The 15160-nt window shown below is 43.0% G+C and overlaps 1 protein-coding gene across 2 annotated transcripts in view; it reads left to right on the top strand.

Annotated features, from left to right (window-relative positions):
- KAT2B (lysine acetyltransferase 2B) overlaps positions 1–15160 on the top strand; it is a 103788-nt gene that overhangs the window by 67405 nt on the left and 21223 nt on the right. For both annotated transcript variants that reach the window (XM_057545641.1, XM_057545642.1), the window contains exons 7-11: positions 2995–3101; positions 7997–8122; positions 10354–10490; positions 12944–13152; positions 14364–14490. In XM_057545641.1, coding sequence (XP_057401624.1) covers positions 2995–3101; positions 7997–8122; positions 10354–10490; positions 12944–13152; positions 14364–14490 — 706 coding nt within the window. The remainder of the gene's footprint in view (positions 1–2994; positions 3102–7996; positions 8123–10353; positions 10491–12943; positions 13153–14363; positions 14491–15160) is intronic.

Genomic DNA, 15160 nt, shown 5'->3' with positions numbered 1-15160 from the left:
GGCCTCAACCAATAGTGGATTATGATAAAGAATCACTTTATTGTGTTCTTTTATTCTACGTACAATTTTGTATCCTCTGTATATAAAACAAGTGTTTTCTCATAGCATTAGATGAGCCTGTTCTTTATTTTATTGAAATAACTAAATATATGTATATATATATTATACAACACACACATGATTATTTTCCTAAATTATTAATGGCATTCTTCTTTGGTGAGTCTCTTTAGGGCTTTGTGAAGTGTTCCCAGCCTGGAAAAGGAAAGGAAATTTACTTCTGTGATAAAGGGCAGTTGGGGAAATCTTGAGGGCTGTGTGAGGTGAAGGCAGGGTCTGCTTAGCAAAAGGGGGAAATGCATCAAGAATCTTCCCTCTTGTCAGCAAGGTCAGAATATGATCTTAGTAAGGATTTTACCTCCTGTTGCTGTCAGTCTTTCTGTGTTAGATAAGAAGCATACTAAAGTGTTTTAAAGCATAAGTTAATGGTGGCTTGCTTGGCAAAAGGCGACTCACGTCGTTCCTGTAAACCATGAATTACACAACTGAGTGCAGGTAGATGTTCACGCAAATGGTACCTTATTCTTAAATCTTCTGAGTATGAGCAGCAAGTCAGAAGATCCTCAGGACCTTTCCCCACCTGTCTTCACTTCCAAAATCCCAACTCCTCCCACCCCGAGACCTCCAAAAGTGTTGCCGGATTTGATTTAATGAGAAGACTAGTGGCACTTTCAGTAATTGTGATGATGATGATGATGTGAACGTATGTCCTTGATCAGTTATCCATACTTGGTATGTTTCTCAGTTCAAGTTTTAAGGTAACTTGACACCTTTATAAAGGTAACATAACACATGGACTATACATTATCATAGCTTTAGGGGTGGGGGCAGGTCCCCCAAAGCAAATCCACTTATAATTATAAAGACTATAAGTAGTCTTACGTATGTTTTCTTGCCAAATGGATTAGGGAAAATACTTTTTTTAAGGTCTTTTGGATTTCAAAATTTCAGAGACAGGATAGTAGACGTATGTAGTAGCTAACCTTTATTACATCATTGCAGTGTAAACTTCTTGAGGGCAAGACGAGGTTGTGTCCCCCCTCTGTCCTCCAGCACCTGGCATGTGGTGGGCATTCAGTGTTTGTTGAGTGAATGAATGAGCACTTCCTAAGGGGTCAGCACCATTTGAAGCATGACATTAGTGTACTTACTCCTCACTACCACCTTCTGCAGGAGTTACTGTTGATATTTCCATTTTATAAAAGTGGAACCAAGGAAGAGGAAAGTTAAGAACTTGTTCCAAAGTCACACAAATAATAAGTGGTGAGCTTGGTAATTGGATTTTAGAACCCAAGCTCTTAGCCATTATTCTATACCCCTCCATGAGAATTAATGTGCCTTAAAAAGAGGCTTTCAGGAAGACATTCCAGTACCAGAAGTATAGATTTGTGTTGGTATTTTAATCATAGTTCTTCTATTTTGGGGCACATAAGAACTGTCCAAGGTACTTATCAAAAATCAGTTGCCCAGACCATTCTCCCAGACTCTGATTCAGTAAGCGTAGGTGGACTTTGGGTATCTATACTCCTACCAAGGTATTCGGGTGATTTCTGTGGGCCCCCAAAACTTGAGATCTGTTTGTTTATAACACGACAGGAAATATAACATAGTAATTAATCACACATTCTGATCTTGGCCATGCAATTTACTCGTTGTGGGACTTTGTACCAGTTATTGAGCCTCTCTGTGCCCTAAGTTTTTCCATCTGTAAAATGGGTACAATAATGGATCCTATCTCATAGGGTTGTTAGGAAGATCAACCGAGTTAATATACACCAACTACTTAGAGCAGTGTCTATCCCATAGTAAGAGCTATGTATGTGTGTGATAAATAAAAATAAAATACATAACTCATTGGGTTGATGTGAAGATTCAATAAGAAGTTCTTACCCAGAGAAAACCATAATTCAGAAAGACACATGCACCCCAATGTTCATTGCAGCACTGTTTACAATAGCCAGGTCATGGAAGCAACCTAAATGTCCATCAACAGAGGAATAGATAAAGAAGATGTGGTACATATATCCAATGGAATATTACTCAGCCATAAAAAGGAACGAAATTGGGTCATTTGTAGAGTCATGGATGGACCTACAGAGTGTCATACTGAGTGAAGTAAGTCAGAAAGAGAAAAAGAAATACTGTATATTAACGCATATATGTGGAATCTAGAAAAATGGTATAGATGATCTTATTTGCAAAGCAGAAATAGAGACACAGAAGTAGAGAACAAATGTATGGATACCAAGGGGGAAAAGGGGGGCTGCTGGGAGGAATTGGGAGATTGGGATTGACATGTATACACTATTGATACTATGTCTAAAATAGGTAACTAATGAGAACATATACAGTATAGCACAAGGAACTCTACTTAATGCACTGTGGTGACCTAAATGGGAAGGAAATCCAAAAAAGAGGGGATATATGTATATGTATAGCTGATTCATTTTGCTGTACAGTAGAAACTAACATAACATTGTAAAGCAACTATACTCCGATAAAGGTTAATTAAAAAAAAAAAAAGAAGTTCTTAGGACAGTGCAGGCACATGGCAAGGATTCCATAAATACTATAGCGGCTTTTGTGATGTAAATGACGGTGACAGTGACCGATCTGTGGAGGGCTGGAATCTGGTTCCGAGATTCCCTGAGGGAGGCTGGGTGGAATGCATTTCCACTCATGTAATGCTCTGTGTAGTCTAGCTCGTATCCATCTATGCAGAGCCCAAAGAGAATACATCTGTTGAAATGCATTCTGTTATTAGAATATACCAGGGCTGCCCAACTAAATCGTCACTTGAGTCATAATTGACTAGCATATTTCTAAATTGAAGATAGGATGCTGGTGTTCATGTGATTGCCGTGTGTGGTCGGGGCTTTCATCCCTCTAGTGATGCATTAGTTTTGATCTCATGCTTGCCTTTACTCTTGTGCCTAGGTTTCTGTCCATGTTAGAAGAAGAAGTTTATAGTCAAAACTCTCCCATCTGGGATCAGGATTTTCTCTCAGCTTCTTCCAGAACCAGTCAGCTAGGAATCCAAACAGGTAAAAAAAAAATTTTTTTTTTTTTTTGCATAAATCAGAAAACAACCAGGAAGTGTTCGTTGCAGTTTACTCTGCATTTATTTGTGTTTTTCATCAAGAATTGAAGACTAGCACCAGCCAAAAAAAAGTAAAAGCTCTGGCAAATCTTGCGTCTACATCTCTGTTGGTGAGGCGAGCAGGTGCAAACCAAACAGTTAAAATAACAACAGCTGCTGCTTCTGCTATGGGAGTTTGCTCAGCCCGCGCCTCACAGCTGTACGGGAGGTTTAAACCCAGGCGGCTCAGGTCTGCAGTCAATGCTGGCTCTTTTTGAAGACACTTACAGTCTCGGTCAATGGCCACATATGCCCAGGAATCATGTCTCCCTCTGGTTTCTGAATCTGTGGGGTCTGGGTTGGGCATCAAGTTGCTCTCATGGATAATGGTAGGATGGTGAGTCTCAGGACGTGAAGTGGGGTCAGGGCGTCAGCCGGCATTGCCTCGGGTCGCCAGTGGCCTCAGCGAGCATTTTGTGAGGCAGGAAGATGTGTAACTTCTGGAGTCACACTGACCCTAGAAAGAGGGTCTGAATTTCTGCCTTGGATGCTCGGAAAATTTGGAGAAGTTTGGCAAGAGATGCCAAAGCAGTAATTTGTTTGTGGCCTTGGGGAAAGATAGAATGCAGAATTTTGATGTCGAGTTTTTAGTAGATCTAGTTCAATGTGTAACATGGGGGCTCTTAAGTATTGCCTCCAGCAAAGGGTAATTTTATTCTCGCCATTCCCCCACTCCGCAATTTTTTAAATTGAATATGTACAGTGAAAGGCAACCTTTTTAGTATGTGGTTCTGTGAATTTTGGCAAACACACATAGTTAGTTGTGTAACTACCACTACCATCAGAATATAGAAAAAAAAAAACATAGGACACCTGTATCACCCCAGAAAATTCCCTTGTACCCCTTTTGTAGTCCATTCGGTGCTCTAACCCCCAGCCTCGGCGACCACTGATTTGTTTTTTGTTCCTGTAGTTTTGCCTTTTCTAGAATGCCATATGAGTGGAATCATAGCTTTCTGACTCTGGCTTCTTTCACTCAGCATACTGCATTTGAGAAGGTGATTAAAACTTTTTTTTTTCATCTAGAGCCCAAGTTTGGATGCATATAATTAAATCCTTCCAAGCAGTGTACTTAGGGAATGAGGTATTTTGGTTTGGATCAAACCATCTTTGTTTGGCTTCTTGTTACCAGAAACATCTTTTGTGCTGTTTTTTCCGTAGGTCATAGAATATATTTTCATGTTTCTCTGGTTCAAAGCCTGTAGCTCTCTGAGGCTCTTCTGTGCATGGACAGAACTTCAGACCAGAGTGTCAGCATTTCTTGGACGTGCTCTGTGTAGCACCTGGGCATGTGTTCTGTATTTCTCTCTCTGTCCCCATGTTGTTCACTTTGTCTCTGTCTTTATCTTACCTAACTTTCAAATGGCATCTCTCCCACAAACCCTTTCCTAATTCTCCCCACGCCTTCTAGTAAGGGCTGGATCTCCTTTCTTCCAAACGTTCGTGGAACCTTGATAATATCCTATCGCCGGTTCTTTAACTTGGCTGCACCGTGGCATCACCCATGTGATTTAAAATACTACTGATTTCGAATAGTGTTATTTATTTGTGGTATGATTAATTATAGAACTTTATTAATTTGGGATGCTCTCAAGGAAGGAAAGAAAATTTATATTAAAAATTTAGAAAAATTTTAAAAAAAGTTTAGAAACCACCTAAATTTATAGCCTGGCTCTTAGTGACTCAGTAAAATATGCCATATAGAGGTTCTTATTTCAATAAATAGTTAAGAATTGCTTCTATCAGTTTTTGCCAGTAGATGCCTCTGTATGTTTGAAAATAATTTCCTTCTTTCCCACAATTATCTCCTGATTTTCTGCAGTATTTATGGCACTGGTTTAGATACTGAGAATAGCTATAAATAAAACAAAATGATTTATTTTAAGTAAAAAAAAAAAAATACTACTGATTTCTGAGGCCCCTCCCAAGAGGGTGTGATGTAATTGGCCAAGGACATGGCCTGGACGTGGCCAAGGACGTGTCCTGGACATCGAGACTTTAAAAGCTCCTCAGGTGACCTCATGTACAGCAGTCTGAGTCACAAAGCACTCACCTCATGCTACCCTCGCCCCCTTTTCTCTGTACGTCTCTGTCTCCTGTGAGTGTGACTCCCACATGGTCAGAGACCCAGTTTTGCCACGAGAATAGCTGATACTTCCAGTAAGTGCTTGCCGTGAGGTTTGCTTCCTGTCTTTGAGCCTTAGCACAAACCATGAGAAGTTGGTGTGATTATCCCCTTTATGTGGATGAGAAATGAGAGCTCAGAGGGGAGCAACCAGTTGCCCAAAAGCAGAGCTCGTGAGTGATGGGACTGAGCTTCACACTGGGTCTAATTCCTGTCTCTTGCACTGCGTTAAGAGCCAGAGCTCTAACCGCTGCTCTGCACGGCCCGAGTGTGCTTTGCAAATGTGCAGGCAAGCACATGTGGAAGGAATGAGTGAAGAACATGGGCCGGGGACACCAGAGCTATTTGGCAGGGTCATCTTAGTTCTTTTCTGGAGGGACTTCTGGAGAGGATTCCTCTCTGGGTGAAGACTTCCCTTGACCCTCACCTGCTCAAGATGCGTCCCAGTCTGTCCCACTTCCATTGTGTTGTCTGTCATCACACAAGGTGGAGAGGGCGGGTCGTCTCTGACCCTCTGGGAATTTCAGATTCATCTCTGTGTCTCAGGTTGTCACGCAGTTCAGCTGCATTGTCAGTATTACCTGCCGCCGTCGGAAGCAGACTGTCTTCTCCTGTTCTGCAGTAATTGCAGTGTGTTCTCCGGGGGAAAAGAAAAGTGTAATCACCTACTTAATTGGCATGTCTGCACATCTATGCAACTGTGATAAATGACATTCAAAATGATGGCTCTGAACTTTTGCAAGGTACTCAGATGTCTTCTGAATCACCAGAGCTTCCTTCCCCTTTGTGTGGAATCGCTCCAGTGTACTTAGAAATTCAGAAGGCTTGTTTGCTGGGAGGAAAGCCATACAGCCTGGTGCTTTAGTATATTCTGATCCCCCGTTTTTTTCTTTTTTTTTTTCTGGGGGAGGTGTGGTTTCCTCACCTATGTTTTATTTCAAAAAATTTTTTATTGTAATGACCTATATGGGAAAAGGATCTAAAAAAGAGTGGGTATATGTAGATGTATAACTGATTCACTTTGCTGTACACCTGAAACTAACACAACGTTGTAAATCAGTGTATTCTGATTCTTTACATACCAATTGCTGTTCAGTTAGGAGTGCTATGGGTCCGTGTCTCTCCGTGGCTCGGTTTACTTACTCCATCACTCTCTTGGCTGCGGGGAAGGTCCCCCGTAGTAGACCACACTGTGGGTGCCTTGACACCAAGATGAATGTGCTCTCTGGGCATCTGTCTGCACTGGGAATGCCCGTGTCCCTCATCAGTCTCGCCTCATCAGCTACGGATCAGCAACACACTAGCAAACAACGTCCTGCTTCCTATGATGGCTTTTTTGAAAAAAAGGCAAAACAAAAAGGTTTTGTTTGGAAATACTCTCGAACTTACAGAAAAGTTACGAGACTAGGACAAAGCAGTCCTGTGTGCTGTATGTTCTTTGTTAAATTGTTAACATTTGCCACACTTGCTTCATCATTTCTCCTGTTTCTCTGTCTCTGTCTCACTCCATATATATGTGTGCATATATGTATGTTTTTTGTCTTCTAAACTATTTGGAAGTTACAGACGTCATGCCTCTTTACTGACTTAGTGGGTATGTCCTAAGAGCAAGGACGTTTTCTTATTTAACCGCAGTATAGTTATCAAAGTAAGGATTTTAACCTTGGTGCAATATTATCTAATCTATGTGCTATTTTCCATTTTGCCCCTCATCTCAGTGACGTGGTTTATAGCAATTTTTGTGTCACATCGGGAGTCACATAACATTGGCCTCTCCCATGGTTGCTGGTGTGCAGTTTGATCACTGGCTTAGGGTGGGGTTGATGAGGTTTCTCCACTGCAGTGTCATCATTTCTCCTTTTGTAATAAAAACAAAAAGTACTTTTGTGGGGAGATACTTTGAGACTATCCTGTCTTTATCAAAATTATATTCATTGGGACTTCCCTGCTGGTGCAGTGGTTAAGAATCCTCCTGCCAATGCAGGGGACACGGGTTCAAGCCCTGGTCTGGGAAGATCCCACGTGCCGCGGAGCAACTAAGCCCATGTGCCACAACTACTGAGCCTGTGCTCTGGAGCCCGCAAACCACAACTACTGAGCCCACGTGCCACAACTACTGAAGCCCGCGCACCTAGAGCCCGTGCTCCACAACAAGAGAAGCCACCGCAATGAGAAGCCCGTGCACCGCAACGAAGAGTAGCCCCCACTTGCCACAACTAGAGAAAGCCCGCGCGCAGCAACGAAGACCCAGCGCGGCCAAAAATAAATAAAAATAAATATAAAAAAAATTATATTCACAAGGTTTAGACTGTACAGATGATTCTTCCCTGAATCAATTATTATATACTGGCTGCTTCCCCCCGCCCCTGCCAACTTCCATCATTCCTTTCTTATTTGTTGGCATTCTCCTGTACGAAGAGTTTCACCTTCTCCCCACGTATTTATTTATGCATTTATTATTTTATCAGTTTGGACTCGGATATCTTTATTCTATCCAGCGGGTTATAATCCATCCCTATCTTTCTTACCATGCCCACATTGGCCCCATAGTTTTTATTTTAAAGATGACTTCTTTGGGGTGATGGGCAGGAATGGGATGGTGTCATGTGCACTTGGATCCTTATTGCCTAAGAAAGAAGTCATTTAATACCTTCTTTTCCTTTTCCTGGGGGCAGTTATCAATCCACCTCCTGTGGCCGGGACAGTTACCTTCAATTCAAACTCAGCTTCCCTTGAGCAACAGAATGGAGGGAGCAACAGTCCTTCCTGTAAAGGCGCTTCTGGGCTTGAGGCAAACCCAGGTAAGCTCTTCCAGGGCATCATAGAGGACTGCGATTTGCCCTAGAAGCTCTATTATCTGAGGCGTGCCAAAGGTAGACTTTAAACAGATTGTACATGTCCAGGATCTCAATGGTTGGAACTCACTTTGAGCTGTATTGGTTAGTTATTGCTGTGTAACAAACCCACTCAAAGTGCAGAGTCTTAAAACTGTAATCTTTTATTATCATAGCTCACTCATCCTGTGTGTTGCCTGGGAGGTGGCTAATCCCGGCTAGTCTCCTTCAGGCTGGGCTTGCGTATTTCTCATCCTCCTTCTAGGACCATTGGGTTTCTTCTCCTTCCCTTGGGGCAGAATATGTCCTTATTATGGTGGCAGAAGCACCAGAAAGCAAGAAGAAATACACTTACTTGAAGCCTAAACTCGGAACTGGTACCCCATCACACCTGCCTCATTTTGTCATCTAAAGCTAATCACGTGGTCAAACTCAGAGTAAAGGGGTGGGGAAATGTACCCTACTCCTTTTATAGGAAGAACTGCAAAATCACATAGCAGAGCGTGGATACAGGAGGGGAAAGAATTTGGCCTTGAATGTAATCTGCCACGTGGGCAAAAACATCTCTTAATCCTAAAGGCATTTCACAGTTACAGAATGTTTTGAAGGTTGCATTTCTGTCCGCAGGCTTGACCTCAGACAAATCTTGGGCATGACCAAAGTGTGACATTAAAGAAATGACATAAAAGGGGGAGAGAAGAGGATTTTGTATGAAGTACTAAGCATTTAGCATTGGTACCACCATTGTCTCTCCCCCTTCCAAGGGAGACATCACTAATTAATCTGCAAACTCTTTGCCAGTGAGCTTGGATGCAGCCTGAGATGCTTTCTTATCCCATCACTATTAGCAGTCTATCAAGTTTGGGGCATATTGGGTATAAGCCTCAGCTCCAAAATAAATAGTTCACAATGTTAATCTTGGGGAATCGTGGAATTTGAAGGCTTCTTGGTCAAATGACTGAAAATATTCTCACTCACCTCCAGTCACAACAACTAAAAAGTTATAAAAACAAGAACTCAACCAAAACTGTTTAGTAAGTAACATATAATATTTGGAGAAGCATCTTGTATAGACGAGATACTTGACATTGCTCTGCTCCTTTTTAGCTAAAGTTGATGGGAGTGCTATATGCAACATGCTTAGTGGGATTCGCACCTGAGGAATAAATTAGATTTGAACATCTAAAAATTAAAAAATTTTTAATTGTAAAAATAAATGCATTATGACAGAAGGAAAAAAAAGAAAGAAAGAAAAACCAAACGTGATAGTAGAAGGGACAGAAAGGCACCATGTAATCTAAGGAGGAAGGTGGGAGAGAGTTCTCCTTGCCTTTGCCTGGCCCTTCCCAGCATGTGACATACTGAGAGTGTACCCACTTCAAAGGCCAGTGGCCCTGCTCACTTTCTGAGGCACCATTTTAAGGCAAAAAGGCATCGTGAGAGATAGTGAGGGTCATTTGGTGATGAAAAAATTAAATTCACTGGGAAAATAAAACAGTTCATGAGTATATTTCAAACATATAGACATATGTACATGACATGCATACAACCACATATATCTAGACATACGTACATGCAAACATATATGAAAGAGGGAGAATTAACAGAACTGCAAGGAGAAATAATCACTTCAAACCAACCAACAGTTGAAGTCTGGAAGAAACATCTCTGATTCATTCATAGATCAAGCAGACAAAACTGCCAGTAAGGACAGAAGCCCTGCAAACACGATCAACAAGATTAATCTAACGTGTGTAGAGAGCACTCAAAATCGGAAAAATACACATTCTTTCCAAGAAGACGCTTAATTTGCAAATAATTGGTCAAGTCTTAGTCCATAAAGCAAGTTTCGAAAAATTTTGACCTTTGGTATCATATGGACCATGTTCTCTGACCACTAAGTGATAACCAGACTCGCCCCTTAATACGCAAGTGAAGAGACACATGCCTTAATAACTCATATGTCAAGTTAAAAAATTATCATGGAAAATAGAAACTATTTAGAATAGATCAACGGTTGGCAGTTAACTGTGAGACCTCCTCCCTTCTCTCTCCCGCCTTCCACTGCGCCCCTCCCCCGGTACACGGAGGGTTGACGTCCACACCTGTCAGTGTTACTAGAAAATTAGTTGGATTAGTTGGCATGTGCTTTGTGGTTAAAATAACCCATCGTTTACCCTTTTATTTTGATCCTCAAGGAGAAAAGAGGAAAATGAATGACTCTCATGTTTTGGAGGAGGCCAAGAAACCCCGAGTGATGGGCGATATTCCACTGGAATTAATCCACGAGGTCATGTCCACCATCACGGACCCTGCAGCGATGCTCGGGCCAGAGGTCAGCAGGGTGAACCTAGGCAGCCAGCTGGTGGACCCCTTCTGCTCTCCGGGCCACTCCAGCTGCTGGGAATGGGGATGGTATTGCCGAGAGAGAGCATGTCATGCTACCCTGGTTTGCATTTTGCCTGGTGGTCAGGGTCGGAAAGGCGAGAAAAGCTGATGGAGAGCTGATTCCCCTTGATGACTGTCACATCACGGGGAAACATAATCTCACGCAGTTGAAGGCATTTCTCCTCCTTCAACTTTTTATCTTGAAAAATTTAAACCCTCATAAATGTTGTAAAAAACTCCATGATAAAGATCCAGAGACTCTTCATTTAGATTCACCAGTTGTTAACATGCCTCATTTACGTTCCCTCTGTCTCGCTCTCTCTCCTGTGAAGCATTAGGAACCATTTCAGAATTCAATACAGATGTCATAACACTTCACCCCTAACTATATTTGCATGTGTCTCCTAAGACTGAGACTGTTCATTCACATGACCTCGATGCACTTATCACCTCCAGCAAATTTAGCTAGGTTACAGTATTATCTAATGTATGGGTTGGCAGTCTACAGCCTGTGGGCCAAATCCAACCCACTTGCTAGTTTTGTAAATAAAGTTTAATTGAAGTGTATTGTCTGTGTCTGCCTTGCACTACAAGAGCAGATCTGAATTATTAAGATAGGGGAAATCTGACTGCAAAGCCTAAGATAGTTGTCCCCTGGCCCTTTATAGAAAAGTTTGCTTAAACAAAGCTATATTAGATCCTTGGCCTAATATACAGCCCATATCCAAATTTCCCATATATCCAAATTCTGTCCATTATAACATTTGCTGCTGTTGTTGGAGGATCAGTCAGGGAGCATGCACTGCATTTAGTTCTTATCTCTTCACCTCTTTTTTTTTTGTTTTTTTTTTTTGGTCACGCTGTGTGGCTTCCGGGATCTTAGTTCCCTGACCAGGGATTGAACCTGTGCCGCTGGCAGTGGAAGCATGGAGTTCTAACCACTGGACCACCAGGGACTTCCCCTCTTCACCTCTTTAGTCTCCTTTATTCTAGAACAGTTCCCCAGCCCTCTTTTGGTCTTTTGTGGCAACACTGTTGTTGCAGAGTCCCGGTCACTGTTTTTGCATAATGTCCCTCTACCTGGATTTGTCTGTTTACCCATGATTAGACTCAAGTAAAGCAATTCTGGTAAAAGAACTGCCGCCAGTCTCATTGTGTTCTATCCAGGGGCAAAGCAGTTTAAGACGTTTCTGACAGCTTCCAGAAAATGAAGAAATGGCTCGGAGATTATTTTGCAGAACATCTTTAAAAATTTTTTTAGTATGGCTCTGCTAGATCAAAGTACCCATTTTTAATTTGTCATGTTTCCTTAGAGGTTGATTTCATGGTAGTGAGGATAAGTCAGAGAACCAGAATGTTGTTAAGAGAGAGATCTTCTTATAAAATTGTTCTTTCCATTTCCTTCTAGAGATCCAGTCCTGGGGACTTATGACTGTAGTACCTTTTGTGTACTTGTCTTTCGGGGATTTAGTAACTTCACGGATTAGTTTAGCTCAGTTTTTTTCAGCTCTAAAATGTGGATGTAGTCACACATTTCAGGATGTGTTGGGTGGATTTAGTAGTGTCCTGGAGTTGACTTGTACTGGTGTGTGCAAGGCAACTGTTACATTTTCAGGAATTTTGTGTGCTGGTTGTTAAATACGTTGGTAGCTTGAAATTGACCACAGTGGCATCCGGGCACCTGGGCACCGGCCATAGACCAGTGAAATGAGCACGTGCCGCCAGTGGGCTTTTCTCCCTTGGGGAGCTGTTGGTTGAACGCTGACCTGCACCCCACTGAGTGCTGGTACAAGGTTGTGCTGCGAGCTGTGGTTGAGAGTGGTCAACGGAGACTCCTGTGCAAAGAAAACCATCTTCCAAGAAGAGGTGCTGACAGCATAAATAAGACTGCCACTATTGGGCCTGTACTGGGATCTGTCATCCCGAGGGTGCTGTAATGCTCAGCCAGATGGAGTTCCTAAAAACCAGGGACTGGCAAACTATAGCCCTCAGGCCAGATCCAGTCTGCCTTCCCCCCTTTTCAGCAAAGTTTTATTGGAATTCTGCTGCCCCAGTCATTTATGTGTTGTCTGCGGCAGCTTTCACCCTACAACAGTGTTGGCGAGTTGCCACAGAGACCTCATGACTTGCAGATCTAAAATATGAGCTCCCTGGCCTTTTACAGAAAGTCCGGTGGCTCCTGATCTACACCAAATCTCCGTGTACACGTAGAATACTCTGGTCCCTCAAAATGCTCTACCTTCCTATTTTGTTTTCATAACTTGTGTGTGTTGGTTGGGACCCTGAAAATCCACAAACGTGCGTCTTATTAGAACACAGAAGAGAGGCACTGCTACGTCCTATCCCTCCTGTCTTAAGAGAAGAGCTCTGTGTAATGTTTTCCTGTCTCCTGCGTCCCAGACCAATTTTCTGTCAGCACACTCAGCCAGGGACGAAGCGGCAAGGATGGAGGAGCGCAGGGGTGTGATTGAATTTCACGTAGTGGGCAATTCCCTGAACCAGAAGCCCAACAAGAAGATACTGATTTGGCTGGTGGGGCTGCAGAATGTGTTTTCCCATCAGCTGCCCCGGATGCCAAAGGAGTACATCACACGGCTTGTCTTTGACCCGTAAGTTGTGCTCTGCTGTTCCTTCTCCCTTTTTCCCCCTCTTCTTTCTTTCTTTCTTTTTTTTTTTTTATTTTTTGGCCGTGCCACGTGGCACATGCGATCTTCGTTCCCCGACCAGGGATTGAACCTGTGCCCCTTGCAGTGGAAGCGCCGAGTCTGAACCGCTGGATCACCAGGGATCACCTGTCCCCTCTTTTCCCTTTTAAATGAAAGAGGAGCTACTCAGACAGTGAAAGTCAGCCGTAGTCACCCACCGAGTCCTGCGGCCTCTCGTCACACTGTGGATGCAGAGTGGCATCACGATAATTGCCATGGCTAAAGGCATTAAGATTAATTTTTCAACAGTTCGTCAATTTTTTGTTAATGAGGCTTTATATTTTAAGTTGCGGGTGACCATCCTCTGCTTCATTCATTATAGCAATGAAGGAATATATAAACGCTAAGCAGGCGTCCCACTTTTTCAATAGTCAAAATATTCTTGATTTTGGTATCTTAACTAGGTACCATTGTTGCCAGGGTCTGTAAGCCCTGAGAAGATTATTGGGGTATTAGGTTAACTTTGACAATCCATTACATTTAAAAAAAAAAAAAAAAAAAGCAAGAAACAAGAAAGTAAACTTCCCTGCTTGAATGTATTTTAGCACATGGAACCCAGTAACCTACGTGCATTGTGATCCGTGCATGTGACTATTCAGAGTGACATTTTAGACTGCAGGCCCGATAGGATTCTGGAATGCAGGTTTCAGCAAATTGTACCTGTGGATTTGGTTTTCTTTTCCATATTGTTTCCGTGCTATTTTTGAGTGAGACTAAACTCTTCAGAAACACATCCCATGTTTGTCCCTGCCTTTGTACTCTCCCTCTGGACTCCCACTGTGGGTCCGTGGGCATCGGGGATGGCCCTGTTCCAGCACCAGTCAGCACCTCCCCACATGCTCTGTTCTTTATTTGTAACCTCAGAGCCTCCTTAGGTGGCCGGCCTTTGTCCTCACGGAAGCTCTGGTGCCATCTCAGGCAGGCAAGCTTGCTCTAAGAAGTCCACAGTAAAGAACGGTCTGGTGAGATGGTGGCCAGATAGAGGAGGCTTCCATGGAAAAATCAAGAAGAAACAACCCCCTGCTTTTCCTGGCTGGTTCATGAGGGGGACACCCCAAAGAGTATATTTGTATAACCAAGAGAAGTAAAACTTTGACATAATCTTATTCTTGCAGGAAACACAAAACCCTTGCTTTAATTAAAGACGGCCGTGTCATTGGTGGTATCTGTTTCCGAATGTTCCCATCCCAAGGATTCACAGAGATTGTTTTCTGTGCTGTAACCTCAAATGAGCAAGTCAAGGTAAGAGTGACCCAAGGTCTTAGGAGAAATGCAGAATGTGGTGCTTCTCACGAAAGCCGCAGAGCTGGGCAGGGTCTCCAGGTCCAGAGAAGGTTCCAAGTGGAGCCCAGGACTTTCCGAGGAGCACCTTCTCACTGCGGGTGGATGTGAGTGTGTGTGTGTGTGTGTGTGTGTGTGTGTAGCGTACACGCTTCCTTGTATCCACAGTCAGGCTCTACCGGGCTTTGTTGGACCTGGGCGCAGGGTCTGGGGACACCACACAGCCCCTGGTACAACTCAGGCAAAGTTTACAGCCAGTGAAGAGATGTTTGAAAACACGTCTCAGTGTTACTGATCATTTCCACGTGCAGACATGTCTACACACCCCTGGGGACACTGCACCACCAGAAGGGGTGTGGTGTGATGTGGATTAGGGAGATGATTTAGGTGGCTCACACCTCAGAAAGATTTCTTACGACCTTGTGCCTAATGGGGGACAAGGACTAAAGAAATTCTGTCGGGAAAGTCATGACATATTTGAATAAATTTATGACTGAGTTTCAGAAATATTCATGCACGTTTGGAATGTGAGTCTTTTTGGAATGTGTGTGTGTGTGTATGTATGCGTGTGTGGCTGATTTGCCTTCCCGATTGTCCTTGGCATGGGTCCCTTCCTCCCCAGGAACCAGAC

This window comes from Balaenoptera acutorostrata, chromosome 4 (genome assembly GCF_949987535.1).
Source record: "Balaenoptera acutorostrata chromosome 4, mBalAcu1.1, whole genome shotgun sequence".
NCBI classification, from domain to species: domain Eukaryota; kingdom Metazoa; phylum Chordata; class Mammalia; order Artiodactyla; family Balaenopteridae; genus Balaenoptera; species Balaenoptera acutorostrata.
The sequence above is the reverse complement of the archived record's forward strand: the minus strand, read 5'-3'. Positions and strand labels throughout refer to the sequence as shown.